This window comes from Pteronotus mesoamericanus, unplaced genomic scaffold (assembly GCF_021234165.1).
Source record: "Pteronotus mesoamericanus isolate MK-2021 breed Mesoamerican mustached bat unplaced genomic scaffold, CSHL_Meso_final contig_657, whole genome shotgun sequence".
NCBI classification, from domain to species: Eukaryota; Metazoa; Chordata; class Mammalia; order Chiroptera; family Mormoopidae; genus Pteronotus; species Pteronotus mesoamericanus.
The window spans coordinates 1,030,460-1,045,373 of record NW_026555229.1 but is presented as its reverse complement, the minus strand read 5'-3'; the positions used below and the strand labels follow the sequence as shown (position 1 = coordinate 1,045,373).

The 14,914-nt window shown below is 48.0% G+C and overlaps 1 protein-coding gene across 1 annotated transcript in view; it reads left to right on the top strand.

Moving 5' to 3' along the window:
* The window catches only part of TLL2 (tolloid like 2), a 119,445-nt gene that overhangs the window by 75,055 nt on the left and 29,476 nt on the right, over positions 1 to 14,914 (top strand). Inside the window, exons 7-9 of the mRNA XM_054581704.1 lie at positions 437 to 542; positions 8,276 to 8,400; positions 10,770 to 10,885. Coding sequence (XP_054437679.1) covers positions 437 to 542; positions 8,276 to 8,400; positions 10,770 to 10,885 — 347 coding nt within the window. The remainder of the gene's footprint in view (positions 1 to 436; positions 543 to 8,275; positions 8,401 to 10,769; positions 10,886 to 14,914) is intronic.

Sequence of the window (14,914 nt, the reverse complement as noted above, 5' to 3'; positions counted from 1 at the left end):
CAGTTCATACTGACTATGAAAGTATCTGGTGGAACAATGGCTGCCTTAAAAATGCTTTCAAGAGTCTGAATTGTGAATTATTTGGGAATGAACTTATTTCTGACTTGTTTTCTTTTGTTCTTTTAGTAGCAAGAACAGAGTTGTTGTTTTTTTCCATTCAAATTGAAAGATAACTAACCTGTCTGCACACTTGAAGAGTTTGGAGTGGCATTTGGGGAGGGGCGTTGGGTAGTGGGGTTGGGAGAACACAGGGCTTATTCTGTCTCAAATTTCCAATCTTAAGAACAGCAACCACAACCCCCACCGACCTGGCTGTGTGACTGATGGAGCTACCAGAGCTCTCGGAAGTTGCTATGGGCCCTCCTTCTCCCCGCTCTGCCTCCTTTCAGGTGCCTGCCTTGGTTTTCAAAGGCCTTAACAGAGTGTTGTGTCACAGGTCAGGAGTATAATTTCTTAAAAATGGAAGCTGGGGAAGTGAGCTCTCTGGGAGAGACGTACGACTTTGACAGCATCATGCACTACGCCCGGAACACCTTCTCAAGGTCGGAATCTTTGCTTATGCCTCCTCTGTGTTTCACTGTGCCTGCCGCAGGCTTGGGTCGGATTCCTGGAGGTCTGCAGAGAGGGGGTCTCTGCATGCTCCTAGCGCAGTTGGCGTGTCTGTCCTTGAAATACACTGGCCTCTGGGCTGCAGTGAAATATAATCTAATCAGGTCCCCGCTAATAAGATTGAATCCCATTGTGAAGCTGGTGTTCCATCATGCCTTAGCGTCACAAGCAGCAAACTGGAAAAGGGACATTATCGAGAGGTTGGCTGCAATAATAACTTAGAGGTGCTGTGTCAAATTTCCAGGGGGTGGCGGATCTTCCAAAGCACGTCCTTGAAGTGGGCATGGTGGTGCTTACCAGTTCTCCTGGAGGAGGTTTGGCTTATTGGAAGCTAGGCCGTGTCAGAGCTGGGAGGGTGCCATGTCATGGGTTCATTTGAGAGGTGAAAAATTGAGGCTCCAGCCAGCTTGAGGGCACACAGGTAGCTGGAGTTGGAGTAAGAACAAAGATCCAGGTCTCCTGCCTGCTGCTCACACATGCTGGTAGCTGGAACCCCAAGTATTGCCGGACCCACTATTTATGGCTGATGTCAGCAGAATCTGTTTTGATGAGTTAATGTGGTGCTGGACCAGGTATTAAATAGTTTCGGTACTGCCCTTGCTTCTAGATCATCCAAGTGTTTTGTATAAAGAACTTTTCCTCCGCTAGTCTCAGTTTTGTAGGTCTTTCCAACCTTGAGTCAAAGGAGACACCATGCAAATATTTTTTTCTCCTGGTACTTTTTACAGTCTCTTCTTAAAACTAGCTTGTTTGCTACTTACTTATTTATGTAATCATTAAAAAAAGATTTGAGGTGATTCCCAATATATACATAGGACAAAAAGAAAAAAAAAAGCGAGGAAATTTGAGCATGGGGGAGAGAGAAAATAAGGGTAGATAGCTAGGTTGAAGTTTGGAATCCATTTGATATTCAGAAGACACAGCCATAAAGTCATGGCTGCAAATCCTGCCCTGTGCTTCCTAACAGTCACAGCAAAGAGGGAAAGGGTTCACTTCCTGAGTCAGCATGACCGTAGAGATAAAAAAAAAATCATCCATGACCGAGACACGCAGTTCTTGGGAGTGAGAGGGAAGCTGTTTACCCCAGGGCTCCAGAGCCTTGGGTAAGGTTGCTGAAAGCATTCTGCTGATGGCTTCACAGGTGTGTGGGAGAGATCCTCCAAACCTCCGCAGCCCACGTTCTCAGGGGGCACTGTTCCTCTGGCCACACAGCTAATTGAGTAGGGTCTCCATCCTGCACCCCGGCAGGAGCTCGAATGGGCAGTTTGGTGTAACTTGGCATCTTTGAACAGGTGGCTTAGGAGTGAGCTACTCTGTTCTCTTTACTCTTGTCTGGGCTCTTTATCAGAAGATACAACAGACAACGTGGTGTAATGAAGAGATTGCTGAACTGAGAGTCGGAAGACTGGGCTCTACTTCTGGTTCTTCCAGGGAACTTGGGATCGAGGGAGGTGTAGACCGTAATCAGCGGCAGCTATGTGCTGGGTCAAATCTCTACCTTCCTGGTCCTCAGTTTCCTTCTGAGAGGGTTGGACTGCATGTTCTCTGAGCCCCTTCCAGCTCAGAAATTTCGTTTTATAACTCCTTAATCTGGTGCAGATGGGTGAAGGATTGACAGATATGATCGCATATGTTGCCAGATGGAAACCTGCCTCCTCCAGGTGGGGAAACAGGAGTTTGAGGGACCTACTGTGGGGACAAGGAGGATCTCAGGAAGCCAGTGAGGGAGGCAGGATGAGAGATGTCCTGCGGAGGTCAAAGTCCATGGGGGATACTTGGGTGTTGGGAAATAGTGCAGGGGACAGTTGGGTCACACCATGTCAGCACCAGGGGCTACCGGCTGCTAAGTGGAGGCAAAACATCAATGTCATGAGGGAACCAGCATCAAGTTGGTCCAAGTGAGAAGGTAGTAACTTGGGTCTTGTTTCTGTAGCTGTCATAACTTTGTATTGCTTTATAATTTATCTATTAATTATTATTATAAATTTATCTATTAATATTTATCCATTGCATTTCCCTCTCCCTCACTAGACTGAGATCTTTGAGGACAGGGACTATCTCATTCTCTTCTAATCCCCAGCACCCAACATGGTGCCTGGCACAGAGTAGGTTTTCAATAAATTTTTTTAAATTTTTTAATCCTTGCCTGAGAATACATTTATTGATTTTAGAGAGAGAGGAAGGAAGGGAGAGAGAGAGAAACATCAGTCATTTGCCTTCCCCCTAACTGGGGATCGAATCTGCAGCCTAGGTATATGCCTTGACCGAGGATCTAACCCATGACTTTTCAGTGCACAGGACGATGCTCCATCCAGCCGAGCCACACCGGCCAGGGCAGTGTTCAATAAATATTTTTAATGAATAAATTAATGAATGAATCCAAGGAGACAGGGAGATCTGCCAAGCTTGGGATGAGATGAGGGAAGAAATTTCCATTACCCTCATTGCAATCCCTCCTCCTTACTCACAAATGCACTGCTCACTTCATTAAGGAAAATCTGTAAGTTTCTACTGTGTAGGGTACTTTGGATAAATTACTAACCATGGGTTATGGGAACTACACCCCCTTCTCCATGTCTGCTGAGTGCCAGTTACTATGCAAAGCTTTGAAGCCAGAGGCCAAGGCAAAAAGGCAGACAGAGTATCTTCTGGCACCGGCATTTCTTTTCTGTCTTTTTTTTTTTAATCTCCCTCTTCCCGCACCTCTCCCCCACCGCCCCCCGCCCCCCACCCCACCCGTGATCTCTGGCTTATAGTGCCAGCCCTTTTGCCCTTCAGGAGATAAACATTATTAAGTGTTATCTATTTGAAAGCATTTTATCAGCATAGGTCAGTGGAAGCCCACGGACTAAACCCAGGAAAGTACAGTTCCTCTTCACAAGTGCCCAGGACCCCTGGGAGGGACACTGGCAAGGAGGCAGCACAGGGTGGACGGGCGGGGGTGCAGGAGCAGAGCAGCTTCCCTGCAGGTGCCGGAGGGAGGAAGCTTCCCTTCTGCTACCATGCTGTTATCTATTGCTGCAGAACAATCTACCCCCCAAATGTAGCGCCTTATAACTTTTTTTTAATGATATTGTGGGTCATTCTGGCTTGTTCTTCTCTGGTCATTCCTGCAGCAGTAATCACTTGACAGCATGATTGGGCTGGGTGCTGGCCAGCGCCGTGCCTGGTCATTGTGTTGCCCGCCCACTGGTGTCCCTTGGCTTGCCTCCGCGTGGCCTCCCAGCCTCCAGTGGGCTCGACTGGGCTTTCCACTCCATGGGAGCTTAGAGTTCCAGTGGAGGACAAGCTGGCAGGCCGCAAGACTCTTTGGACCAAGGCTCTAGAACTTGTATGGCATGACTTCTGTCACATTTTATTGCCCAGGGCAAATCACAAAGCCAGCCCAGATTCAAGTTATGGAGAAATAGATTCTGCCTCTTATTGTAGGGAGTGGCAGCTTCACATTGCTAAGGGATGACAGTATTAGGAGGCCTAATTCATTGTTTTAGCAATCTACCACAACTACCTTCTCACCTCTGCCTGAGTTCGGAATGGTTCTGGCAAATCTGTTTCATAGCAAGTAGACACCAGCCTTGTCCCATCTGCAGTTGTCTGCATGGATTTCAGAAAACTGCTTTGTTCAGTGGGATGTTTATCCATGGCCTCCTGCCTGGTGGGCTTTCCTGGCCCACTTTTTATCAGAAGTTTCTCACTCCTTAATTTCATACCATTGCTTCTGCTCACATGTCCCCTGCAGCTGGCCTGCACGTGGTCTGTGATTCTGTAGAAAATGGCCCATAGAACATATACTCCTCTGGAGGCAAATGCTATTCCTGCTGATGGGAAACCCAATCTTCGTGTGTCTTTACGACAGAGCTGTCTCTTTCCAACTTTATTCCCTCCAGTTTACTGCAGCTCCTCCCCCTCCCCTTGGTTGGACCTGGGCTGAGGGTCATGGTGTCTTTGAGAGATTCATCGGGCAAGGGTCCAGGAGATGAGGAGACTGCTCTCTGGTACAGTGTCGTCTTTGTTTGGAGAACTTGGAGCTGACAGTTTTATTCCCTAAGGCATCTGCCAAACCCTTTCTTAGGTTAGCAGAATGTCAATTCTAAGTTGTCCTACATAAAAGGAGGGACATTACTACAGTGGTTTGCACAAGGGACGTCTCTTGTAGTAAACATCTTCCAGAACCCACCGCCTTGCTGGAGGCTCAGGATGTGCTGGGTTGGGGGAGGGAGCCCCAGCCCCGAAGAGCTGTATGAGCGTGATCCCATGTTGTTCCTGCTGCTTTGAAGTCACCAATGTGACTTCCTTACTCTATGGTCTGTCTCATCCACATGAAGGCGCCCTGTTCCCTGGGCGGTGGGAAGCGCTGGTTGGAAGATGCCAGGAGGCAGGCTCCAGGCTGGCCTGGGTTCCAGGCCTGGCTCTCCATTACTCGTTCTGTGCTCAGGGTGAGTCACTTAAGCTCTGCAGCTTGCTTTTCTCACCTGTAGCGAGGAACCCTACCCGTAATGGTGCTTGCTCCCAAGAGTATCATGAGGATGAAATGAGGTTGTGCATGTCAAGTGTCCAGCCAGGGCCCAGCTCACAGGAAGGTGGCTTATATAGTGGGGTCATCGGCAGGGCCAGCTAATCCAGACTGCGAAGAGATTGTGGTGAGCCTTGCATTTTGTGCAGCTAAATTGCTTTCTTCAGGGGAATCAAGAAAATAAGAGTGAATGAGCACATTTTATATTAGAGCAGAAGTACCCATTTTTTGATTAGTAGGTGATTGAATTTGGAATTTTATTTAGCGTTGTCACTCGTGATTTAAAATTTGGTGAAGTCAGTGAGGGAGATCAAAGATTCCGATACAGTGTCTCTAGAGGACTCCGGACCTAGAGATGAGGTGATGGGAGTTAGGGACATTAGGACAGATGGTTCATGGTGCGGGCAGGGGTACTAAAAGGGATATCAGCAGATGATCTAGGCTTCTGTATGCTAATGTTGGAAAGAAGGTGAGCTTGAAGTCTAATTTAGAAAAAATATATATAAAATATATAAAACATATATATAAATATTATATATTATTTATATGTAAATATATATTTATTTAAATATATAAACTATTATATATTTATTTATATATTTAATATATGAATAAATATATATTTTTAAATTTATATTTCTATATTTATATATTTAATAAATATAAATAAATATATATTTTATATATAAAATATGTAATAAATAAAAATATATATTTATTAAATTATTTATATTTACATATGTAAATTATATATAATATATAAAATATATATATATAAACAAAAAAGAGAAATCGGGATAATATATATTTTCCAAGCTAGTGCCGAATTTAGGGAAAAGTAAATGTTTGAAAGAGAGAGAAAAGAGAGAGTGCAGCTAATAACTAAGTTATGAGAATTTTTGCATTTCGTTTTGGGTATAAATAACTATTTTGCAAAATCTTTCAAAGACTGTCCTATCTTGGCTGTGTAGTTCTAGAAGCATTTCTCAAGGCCTGCTACATTCCAGTCCATGAGGACATAGACATGAAGGACCAAGTCTCTCTGCTGCAGGAACTTAGTATTTAGCGGAGAAAACAATTGCTATCACCCCTCAGAAAGAGACAATACAGTATAATAAGAAGCGGCAAGACAAAGAAGGCCCAGGGCACAATTAACTCAGGATAGAAAGGGCTCGGAAGACTTTTACGAGGGAAGGCCATCTGATGGGTTTTGGGGACAAGAGGATGGGTGGTGGACAGCTTTAGCAGAAGACAGCATGTGGAGGGGCACATTGGGGGTTAGCAGGAGTTCACTGTTGCTTAAGATAGTGAGTGAGGTGGAGGCGTCAGGGGATGTGGCTGACGAGGAAGGCGGGAGCAGCGACCCCAGCGCCTGGAGATGCAGGTGGTGATCAGCAGGTGGAGTCAGGGAAGGAGTCTGAGCAGGGAGGGCACACTCCTGACCCGGCATTTCGGCATTTCGATAGGATCACATTGCAGCGGTATGAGGGCTAGATTAAAGGTGGCTGAGTCTACAGGGAGGGAGACCCGTTAAGGAGCTACTGGGAAGGGCTTGGGAAGGGGATGCTGGTTGTCCAAGCTAAGGCAGTGGTCTGGAACGAGAAGGAAGGCACGGATTCAGGGCATGTGTAGAAGGTGCCATGGACAGGACCTGTTTCCTGATTTTTGACAAGGGAGTGTGAGAGAATGGGCTTCAGTCCCAGGAGAGAAGGTTCGTGGAAGGAGAAGAGTGGGACACGTTTGGTTTTGAATGTGTCAGACGTGAGAGGCCCATAGGACAGCCTAGTGGAAAGCTCACCAGGGCATTTGGCTTGCAGGTGGCTCTGGGTCTGTGAGTCTGTAGTTGGTGGTTCATGGCCAGAGGAGCAGGTAAAGTGAGAGCAAAGAGCAAAGAGGGAAGAGAGGGGACAGAAACCTGAGAGACAGCAGTCCCAGGGGAAGCAGGAGAGGAGGAGCCTAACTTCCTGCTCAGAGAGAGCAGTTCCCTGGGAACCAGGGAGAAGAATCCGAGGAAGGAGGGGATGGCAGAGGCGTGGGTTCTGCAGAGAGGGCAGGTGATGATTGACAGGTGTCTATCAAATTGACAGTTGGTCAGCAACTGGTGATTGTTGCTGTATGGTCAGATCAAAATCAGGTTAAGGTGAGCAGGCAGACAGAAAATGGAGACAATTCTTTCCAGAAACTTGGTTAAGAAGGTAAGGAAAGACACAGGGTGTTAACTGGAGGAGCCCATTCAAGAGAAGGTTCTCGCTCCAGGAGATGCCCGAAGTCAGGGGTCTGGAAACAGAGGGGGTAGGCTCAGGCAAAGGGTACACCACGCCCACAACTCGGAGCTGTGAACAGGGCTCATACTCAGCTGGGCCTCCTGGTATCCACTTGTCTGTTTTGGTCATTTTAGACTTTATTTGCATGGAGTAGAAGACATTAATGTTAAAAGGGACTGACTGCCACAACCATAAGGCCAGTCTCTTATTGGTCAGGGAAGTAATCTGAGGCCCAGAGACAGGAAGGGACTTGTCCGAGCTCACTCAAGTGGCAGAGCCAGGCTTTACGTAGAAATCTCTAGGTCAGGGCTCTTTTGACTACCCCTAGTTCTCTGCTTTCATCTCATTTTCCATCTGAGCATTCCTCTTGCCAGCCAGGCCCCCAAACTCCAATCTCCATTATTCGGCAACCCATCCAGCACTTCCTGACCAGCCTCTCACAGTCTCACATTGTCGTGGTTCCCGTGGTCCCCTGGAGCTTCTCCAAGACCTACCCATGCTCAGTATTGCCTGTTGCACAACTCCAGGGGGCGCCACTCACATCATAGTAGTCTCTCTGAAGGGTGCTCCCTGCAGTTTTTCAGCACAGTGGCCCTGGGGCCTGATCCTGTGAAGGGCTTTGTGGAAATGCTCCATAGACATCAGTGAGGAAGCCCTTAGGCCACTGGGCCAGGGCATATTTTTAAACTTGGCAGAATCATTTTCGCATTGGAAAGTGAGCAGGCAGCTGATGAAATGGAATGCTCAAATGCCAGCACGAGAACAGGCCGGGGGTAGGAATGTTGATGGGGTTATGGGCAAGGAAATGAAGACTGTAAATTCCAGCATGGACGGCCTGACAGCCTTGACTTTTCTTTCTCCTTTCTCTCACTCTCTTTTCTTTCTATAGAGGAGTTTTCTTAGACACCATCCTCCCCCGTCGAGACGACAATGGCGTCAGACCAACCATTGGCCAGCGTGTGCGGCTCAGTCAAGGAGACATAGCTCAAGCCAGGAAGCTGTACAAATGCCCAGGTAACTGAACCCTGGGGAGTCCCAGGGCCCCCAGTGCACCCCTGGAACATGACTCAACTGCCCTTCACAAATGTTCCCTTTGGCTGGGAAAACAACTTGGAGAACCTGAAGAGACTACCCCCTGGCAACTGTGACTTCTGATGTGCTGCTGTTAGGAGGTGTCAGATAGTATAGAAAGCCCAAATGGTGAAGTGACTGCCAGCAGCGAAGCGAATGGTAGGTTTTGGAGCCCACAGCTTAACTTGTGGGGAGCTGCAGAGCTCTCTGGCGAAGCTCTGATGTTCAGAAGAGGAAGAAGTCGTAGCAAAACAACAGTGTGCCCCGTAATGGCAAAAGCACCTCTCCTTTCTGTGGGAGTAAGGGATGGGCTTTGGCAAAACAAGAGGCAGGGGGTTTGCGGGAGGACAAAGACTGAAGGTGAATGCTTTTAGAGGGATTGGAGTCAGCTTCCCCAACAGTGGAAAGTGGAAGGAGCCTCAGGATTGTGAATGAGGTCCTTCCTATGGTCTTGGGGCTCTTCTAGCCATCCAAGGGGCTGGTCAGTGGCCACCAGCCTGCCATTGAAGTCTGGACAGTGTTCTGGGGGACTGAGCAGATGCCCGCTTCTCAGACAGTTCAGAAGCCTGCTTCCCTTGAAGCTGCCCTCTTTTTTGCCTTTTGTCCCCTTGACTTCAGCATTATCACACCCCTGCTACGCTGGGGTTGAGCTCTTGTTGACCCATTTAAGCTGCTTAACTTTAATGCAAAACATTGGTTACAGCAACCAAGTTTTTACCACTGATGGGACAGAATGTTTTTCAGCATTTGGGGTGGAAAAAAGAAACTCCATTACCAACAGGTCCAGTGCCTTTTTAAACCCCTAGACCAGGTGCATGGTTGGATCACGGGACAGAATATTTGAAATAGGGGTCATCTTAGAATACCTGGGCTATCACACCGCCCTGCTCAGCGGGCTCACGCAGCCTGCAAAGGGCCATGTGAGGCTCTCCTCCGTCATGAACCTCTAGGAAATACGTTCATACAGCTATTAGTCATCTGGGGGCGCATTAGGGCTGCAATAACAGGACACACATATCATATGACCTTGCTGAATTGAAAGAGAAACCTTATAGCATTCCCTGGGAAATGCCATAGTATTTATTTAGTTAAAATGTATATGGCTCTTACTTCCCAAAAGGATTCAAGGCAGCTGGTAAATACCACAGAGCCATACAGTAACGTATCTGTTCCTGCAGAATGTTGATGATTATTCTGAAATAATTTCCATGGAACCCTTGGGGGTGTTGACTGCCAGGCATAATCCTCATGATGCCTGGCAGTTGTTCGGTAACATGATATTGAAGCACCGATATCCAGGATTTCCTGAGGCCAAGGATGGGCCACTCTCCAGCCCTCCCTTCCTGCATCTCCGAAGACAGCAGCTCCCAGGGGTTTGAAGTAGTAGCCGAAAGCAAAGGTAGTTGCTGTGAAGAGTTTGAATTGCACTCAGGAAAAAAGTGCGAAAGGAGGATGCTTTCCCGCATTTTGGGGGGTGGCCCTGTAAAAGAAGGGCCCCCAGCAACCCAGTGTCTTTTTCTTTGGGGCCCGAGTCCCGGGGAGTCAGGGGAATATGAAACCTGCGGCTTCCAAGCTTCCTCCTGCAGGTATGAGGACAAATTAGGGAAATATTTTTCATATACATATGGTCTAGGTTTTAGTCACATGACCCAGCAACCCTCAGACATTCATGGCCAGGATAGATTTGTGGAGAGCATCCTAGCTTCCTGTGTCTCCGGTCATTTTTCTCTGTTACCTTGGCTATGTGGTAGCTCATTCAGAGGTGGGTAGCAGAAAAAGAAGAGGCAAGATTCAAACTAACGGCTGATACTGAGTTTCAAAGCATTTTTCCTCTTTGCACTATCTACTTGGGCTTCCATGTTCTCTCTGCCACAGATATTACTATTGGTAATTATAAGGCTGCTCTATGTGGAGCACTTATCATGTGCCAAGCACGGAGCTGTTTCATTCCATTTAGTGCAGGTGATTTAATTAACCTTCTGGGCAGGCCCGACCCATTTAACAGATAAGAAAACTAAGGTGACCACCACACACGCAGCTGGAGAGCTGAGATTCAAACCTGGCTCTAGATCCTGCTCAATCCTGAGAGCCTCAGAAGAACCTCTGGGGTGTTTGTTCCTTTTTGGTGCTCAGACGTTATTTTCACTTTTATAAGCCAGGAAAATATCAGCCAGCCTGGCACACTTCTTGCCATACCTTCTAAAGGCTGCGGCTATTACAGGCGTGTGTTTGCTCAGCAGCCCTGTAGAAGGCTCTCTCGGGCGGGAGTGCATGCATGTGCCTGAATCATGATTGTCATTTTGCTCGTGCAGCATGTGGGGAGACTCTGCAGGACACAACGGGAAACTTTTCTGCACCTGGTTTTCCAAACGGCTATCCTTCTTATTCCCATTGCGTCTGGAGGATATCGGTCACTCCAGGGGAAAAGGTAGGTGTGCGACCACCTCCGGAAATGACGTAACAGTCTTTGATTGGGAGTGATTGACGTGTGAGGTGTTATTTTTAATACGAGTAATAACAGCTGTTATGTTGTGGGCACCTACTATGCGCCAGTCACTGTGCTAGCTTGCTTAATGGTATTTCCTTCTGGATTTTTCAGCCAGTCTCCCTCATGCAGATGGAAGCCTTTGTACTAAATGTCCACATGAATTACACATCCAGCTCACAGTTTGTAAGCAAAGTAGGTGTTATCCTTCTACCTCGATAAACACACCGTCAGAGTGCCCTGGAAGGCAGGGATCCGATTTAGAAATTCTGGGCACCTCAGAGTGCGGCTCTGGCAGGTGACGATGTGGGGAGAGCTAGCTACCAGTGCACAGCGGGCCCCTCCCTCTCCCTCTCCTCCCAGGCCCAGTTCCGCCTCAGGAGCACCCATGGTGACACCCCAGCCCACGCTCCTGAACACCCTCTACTCCTGCCTCGCAAACAGCCATTGCCTGGCTGCCCCTCCAGTGGAAGTGGGCTGCCCAGTGTGCTCTCTGCTCCCGGGAGGGTGGACCCGGTGCAGAGGGCCTTGCGTGTCCTGGAAGTGGGCTCAGGGACTGTTGGGACAGGGAATGCCAGGGCTCCAGGCTCCTAGTGTGAGGTCTAGACGTTGGGCAAGCTCTGGGTGGGCTTGTTCCTTTGGCTCTGAAGATTCAAAGACTCTCAAGAGCCAAGCCCAGGGCAGGGGCCCCTCTTGCTCTTGTCCAAGGGGAATATGTTCCTGATCCTACTGCAATGCACATTTCCTTATACCCATTATGTGAATGAGGAGTCTGAGGCTCAGGCATTTTATAAATTGCCCAAATACACAGTAAGATAGAGAACTGAGAACTGGGGCTTCTGCCGTTCGAGACCTTTGTTTTCTTCACCACACCTCTCTACAGATCCAGCAGATCATCAGGTTGTCTCAAAATAATTCAGCTGTCTTTGAAATGTTTACTCTAGCTCCCTACAATTGTACCTGTTGTAGTTTGTCTCAGAAATCATGACGCTGTTTTATTTGGCTGTCCCTCTTCTAGACTCATTGAGGACATAGTCTATGGCACAGAGCCACACAATAAGTATTTATTGCATGAACATGTGGATGGACGAGTGGCAGAGTGAAAAACATGCAGCTGGGGTGCAGTGAGAGGTGCTGGAATTTTTCAGGTGCCTAGTCAACTTACAGGTTTCCACATAAATGTCAATTTAAACATAGTGTGATCACTACAGAGAAATAATGACATTGGGAGCATTTTTTATGGGCTGGGTACTGTTTTTAGCATATTATGTGGATTCTCTTATTTAATTCTCACAACAGCTTCGTGTGATAGGTGCTATTACCACACTCATTTTGCAGGTAAGGAAATGGATTTGTCCAAGGCTACTCAGTTTGTTGAAGAGTTGGGATCTGAGCCCAGGAAATTTGACTCTGACAGCCTGGATGTGTAACCATCATCCTATATTATTCCACAAAAGGGACAGGCAAATAGACATTTGAACATGCATCCCCACATACACACGCGCGTGCGCGCTCACACATGCACACACGAACAGCACCCGTAGGCACACACCCTTCCTCTGGCTGAAAGCAGTTATGACAGTGTGGTTGTCATCTTGAGCCTGAGAGGCTCTAGGTTTGTGCGCCTCGGGTGGATGTGCCACCCCTGTGCCCACAGGAGGTGGCAGTGGGAGGGAGGCAGCAGGTGGAGGAGAAAGGAGAAGGACTCTGCTAATCCCTAAATTGTTGACTTGCCCTGCGTAGCAGAGGCTCTGTGAGATGTTGGAACTGTATAAGACTTCACCCAGCCTTAATTATTATTGCTAACTGGGGGCAGGGAGAATACATATCATTGAAATTCCTGCACCAATTATTTCAATTTCTGCTTCACCCAGCCTTCCCCAGAGCTGCTAGTAATTAGCAAACTTGATTGATTTGCATTATCACCTCCCGTTCATCACCTCTCCCCCTATGATCTTTATGGCTCACTAACATATTTAAAGTAATTAGCCTGAATAATTATCCCATTCATTCAGATCATGAATGTGTTACCAAGGAACTTGTAATAACATTGCCTTTCTGAAATTTTAAAAAGCAAAGGCTAAAGAACTGTATTGCAACTGGCTAGCAAGCATTCCTGAACCAGTCCACATGAGTGTGAGCACTGAAGGGGATTTGAAGGTACAGTGTCTGTATTTAGGAGACTTAGAGTTTAGTTAGGGTCCCCCCTCACCCCTGGAGAGTCTGATTTAATTGAAGGAGGAGCATTTGTTTGACACCAATATTTTTTTTAGGTTTCTGAGGTGATTCTAATGTGCAAGTAGCGTTGATAACTACTCAAAGCATTTTGATGAGCGACATTATCACACACTCACACTCTACAACATGGGAGATGAGCTGGCCTATTATTTTCTGGTACTGACTCTTCATTTCCTAGAAGATCTTAGGGCTTTGTGGAGATAGGTGCTCCTTGTCCTGAAACCTGAACACTGAGTGGCATTGTCCCAAGGGAAGGGGTGGGCACTCTCAGTCAAGACAGGCAGCCTGCGAAGAGCACTTAGTATGTCTAGTTTGTGGTACACTAAACGTACACTCGGTGTGGCTTGGTTTTTAAAATTGCCCTTTATTGAGTGGCTGTTACGTGCCAGGCAGAGCACTGTACATTCTATACAGTTTCTTGCGCAGTCCCCTCCACAGCCCAGTGGTGGGTGTGTTGTTTTAGAGATGAGGAAACTAACGGTCCAAAGCACGCCAGTATTTTCCCAAGATCCCAAAGCTAGTGAGTGGTGAGAGCCATAAGAAGAAAGCCCTATCTGCCTGACTAAAAACACCTGCCCTGGACTCACTATAAGAAAGAGAGGGAGGAATTCCAAAGAGGGAAGGATCGTATACATCTGGGCAATCAGAGAAGGACCTGGGGAGGCGGGAGGGGCCCATTGAGTTGGCCTGGGGAGGGTTCCATTTGCGTGAATATATTAGGGTGCGCTTGGAGATAAAGCCACCTATTAGGGTGGGCAGTGGGGGCTCCAGAAGGTAGGCAGTGAGTTTAATTTATGAGACTGGGGCAAAGGGAGCCACTGAAATGTTTTGAACAGAAGAGGGCTCTAGCAAACATGAGATAAAATGCAAGATTGATCTGGAAGCCCTAGTGTGCAGAGTGCACATGGTGCAGCAGGGCGGAGTTCAGGAGCCATCTCAGCAGGAGCGATGCAGGAAGGGCTGTTGACTGGAGCAGGGGGCACAGGCATCTTAAAGGAAGAGAGCCTGTCAGCACTGAGATAAACAACAGGGGCAGCAGTGTTGCACCTGAGTGATTGGGACCGCGTGTCAACTCCAGACAGGGATGTTGGGAGGGAAGTGCTTTGTTTTGAGGTGACCTCACAGTTCCTGGGGAGTGGAGAGGACAAGAGCCAGCAGAGAAGAGAGACAGTGGAGAAAGGACAGGCTAGTGTAGCAAGACCAAAGGGGAGAGGTTCAAAGTAGAGGGGCCACAGAGAACAAGGACAAATACTTAACAGTCTTTTCTGTTTGGCCAGCAGGGACCCGGGACCTCTGACCTGCAGCCCTTGGGCCCAAGGGTTTACTTGGAGACCAGGGACCCGGCTGGGGCTGTTAGGATTTAAATGAAAGCAGGAGAGTGAAGGCGCCAGAGAGAGTTGAACTGACTGAGATAAAGGTCCCCGCAGGTGGGAAGAGGAATAGACTCAGGGGTGCAGGGGCTGGTGCAGGGCTGCCCTCAGCAGGACCCTGCAGAGCAAGAAGACCTGAGAAATGAGGGAGCGGGGACATGCTGAGCAGAGGCAGGGAGACAGCCTGAGAGCTGCGGGGAGAGGAGCCACGGCTGCTCAGGGCAGGAGAAGGCATGGGCACCTTGCACGGGGGGCGGGGGGCTGAATGGGGCTCAAGGGAGAGGGGAGAATCTGAACTCTGTCTCGGTCATCTGCCGGGGAGCCCCGAGCTGGAAGAGTTGCCATGGGGACCGGGGCCAGCTCA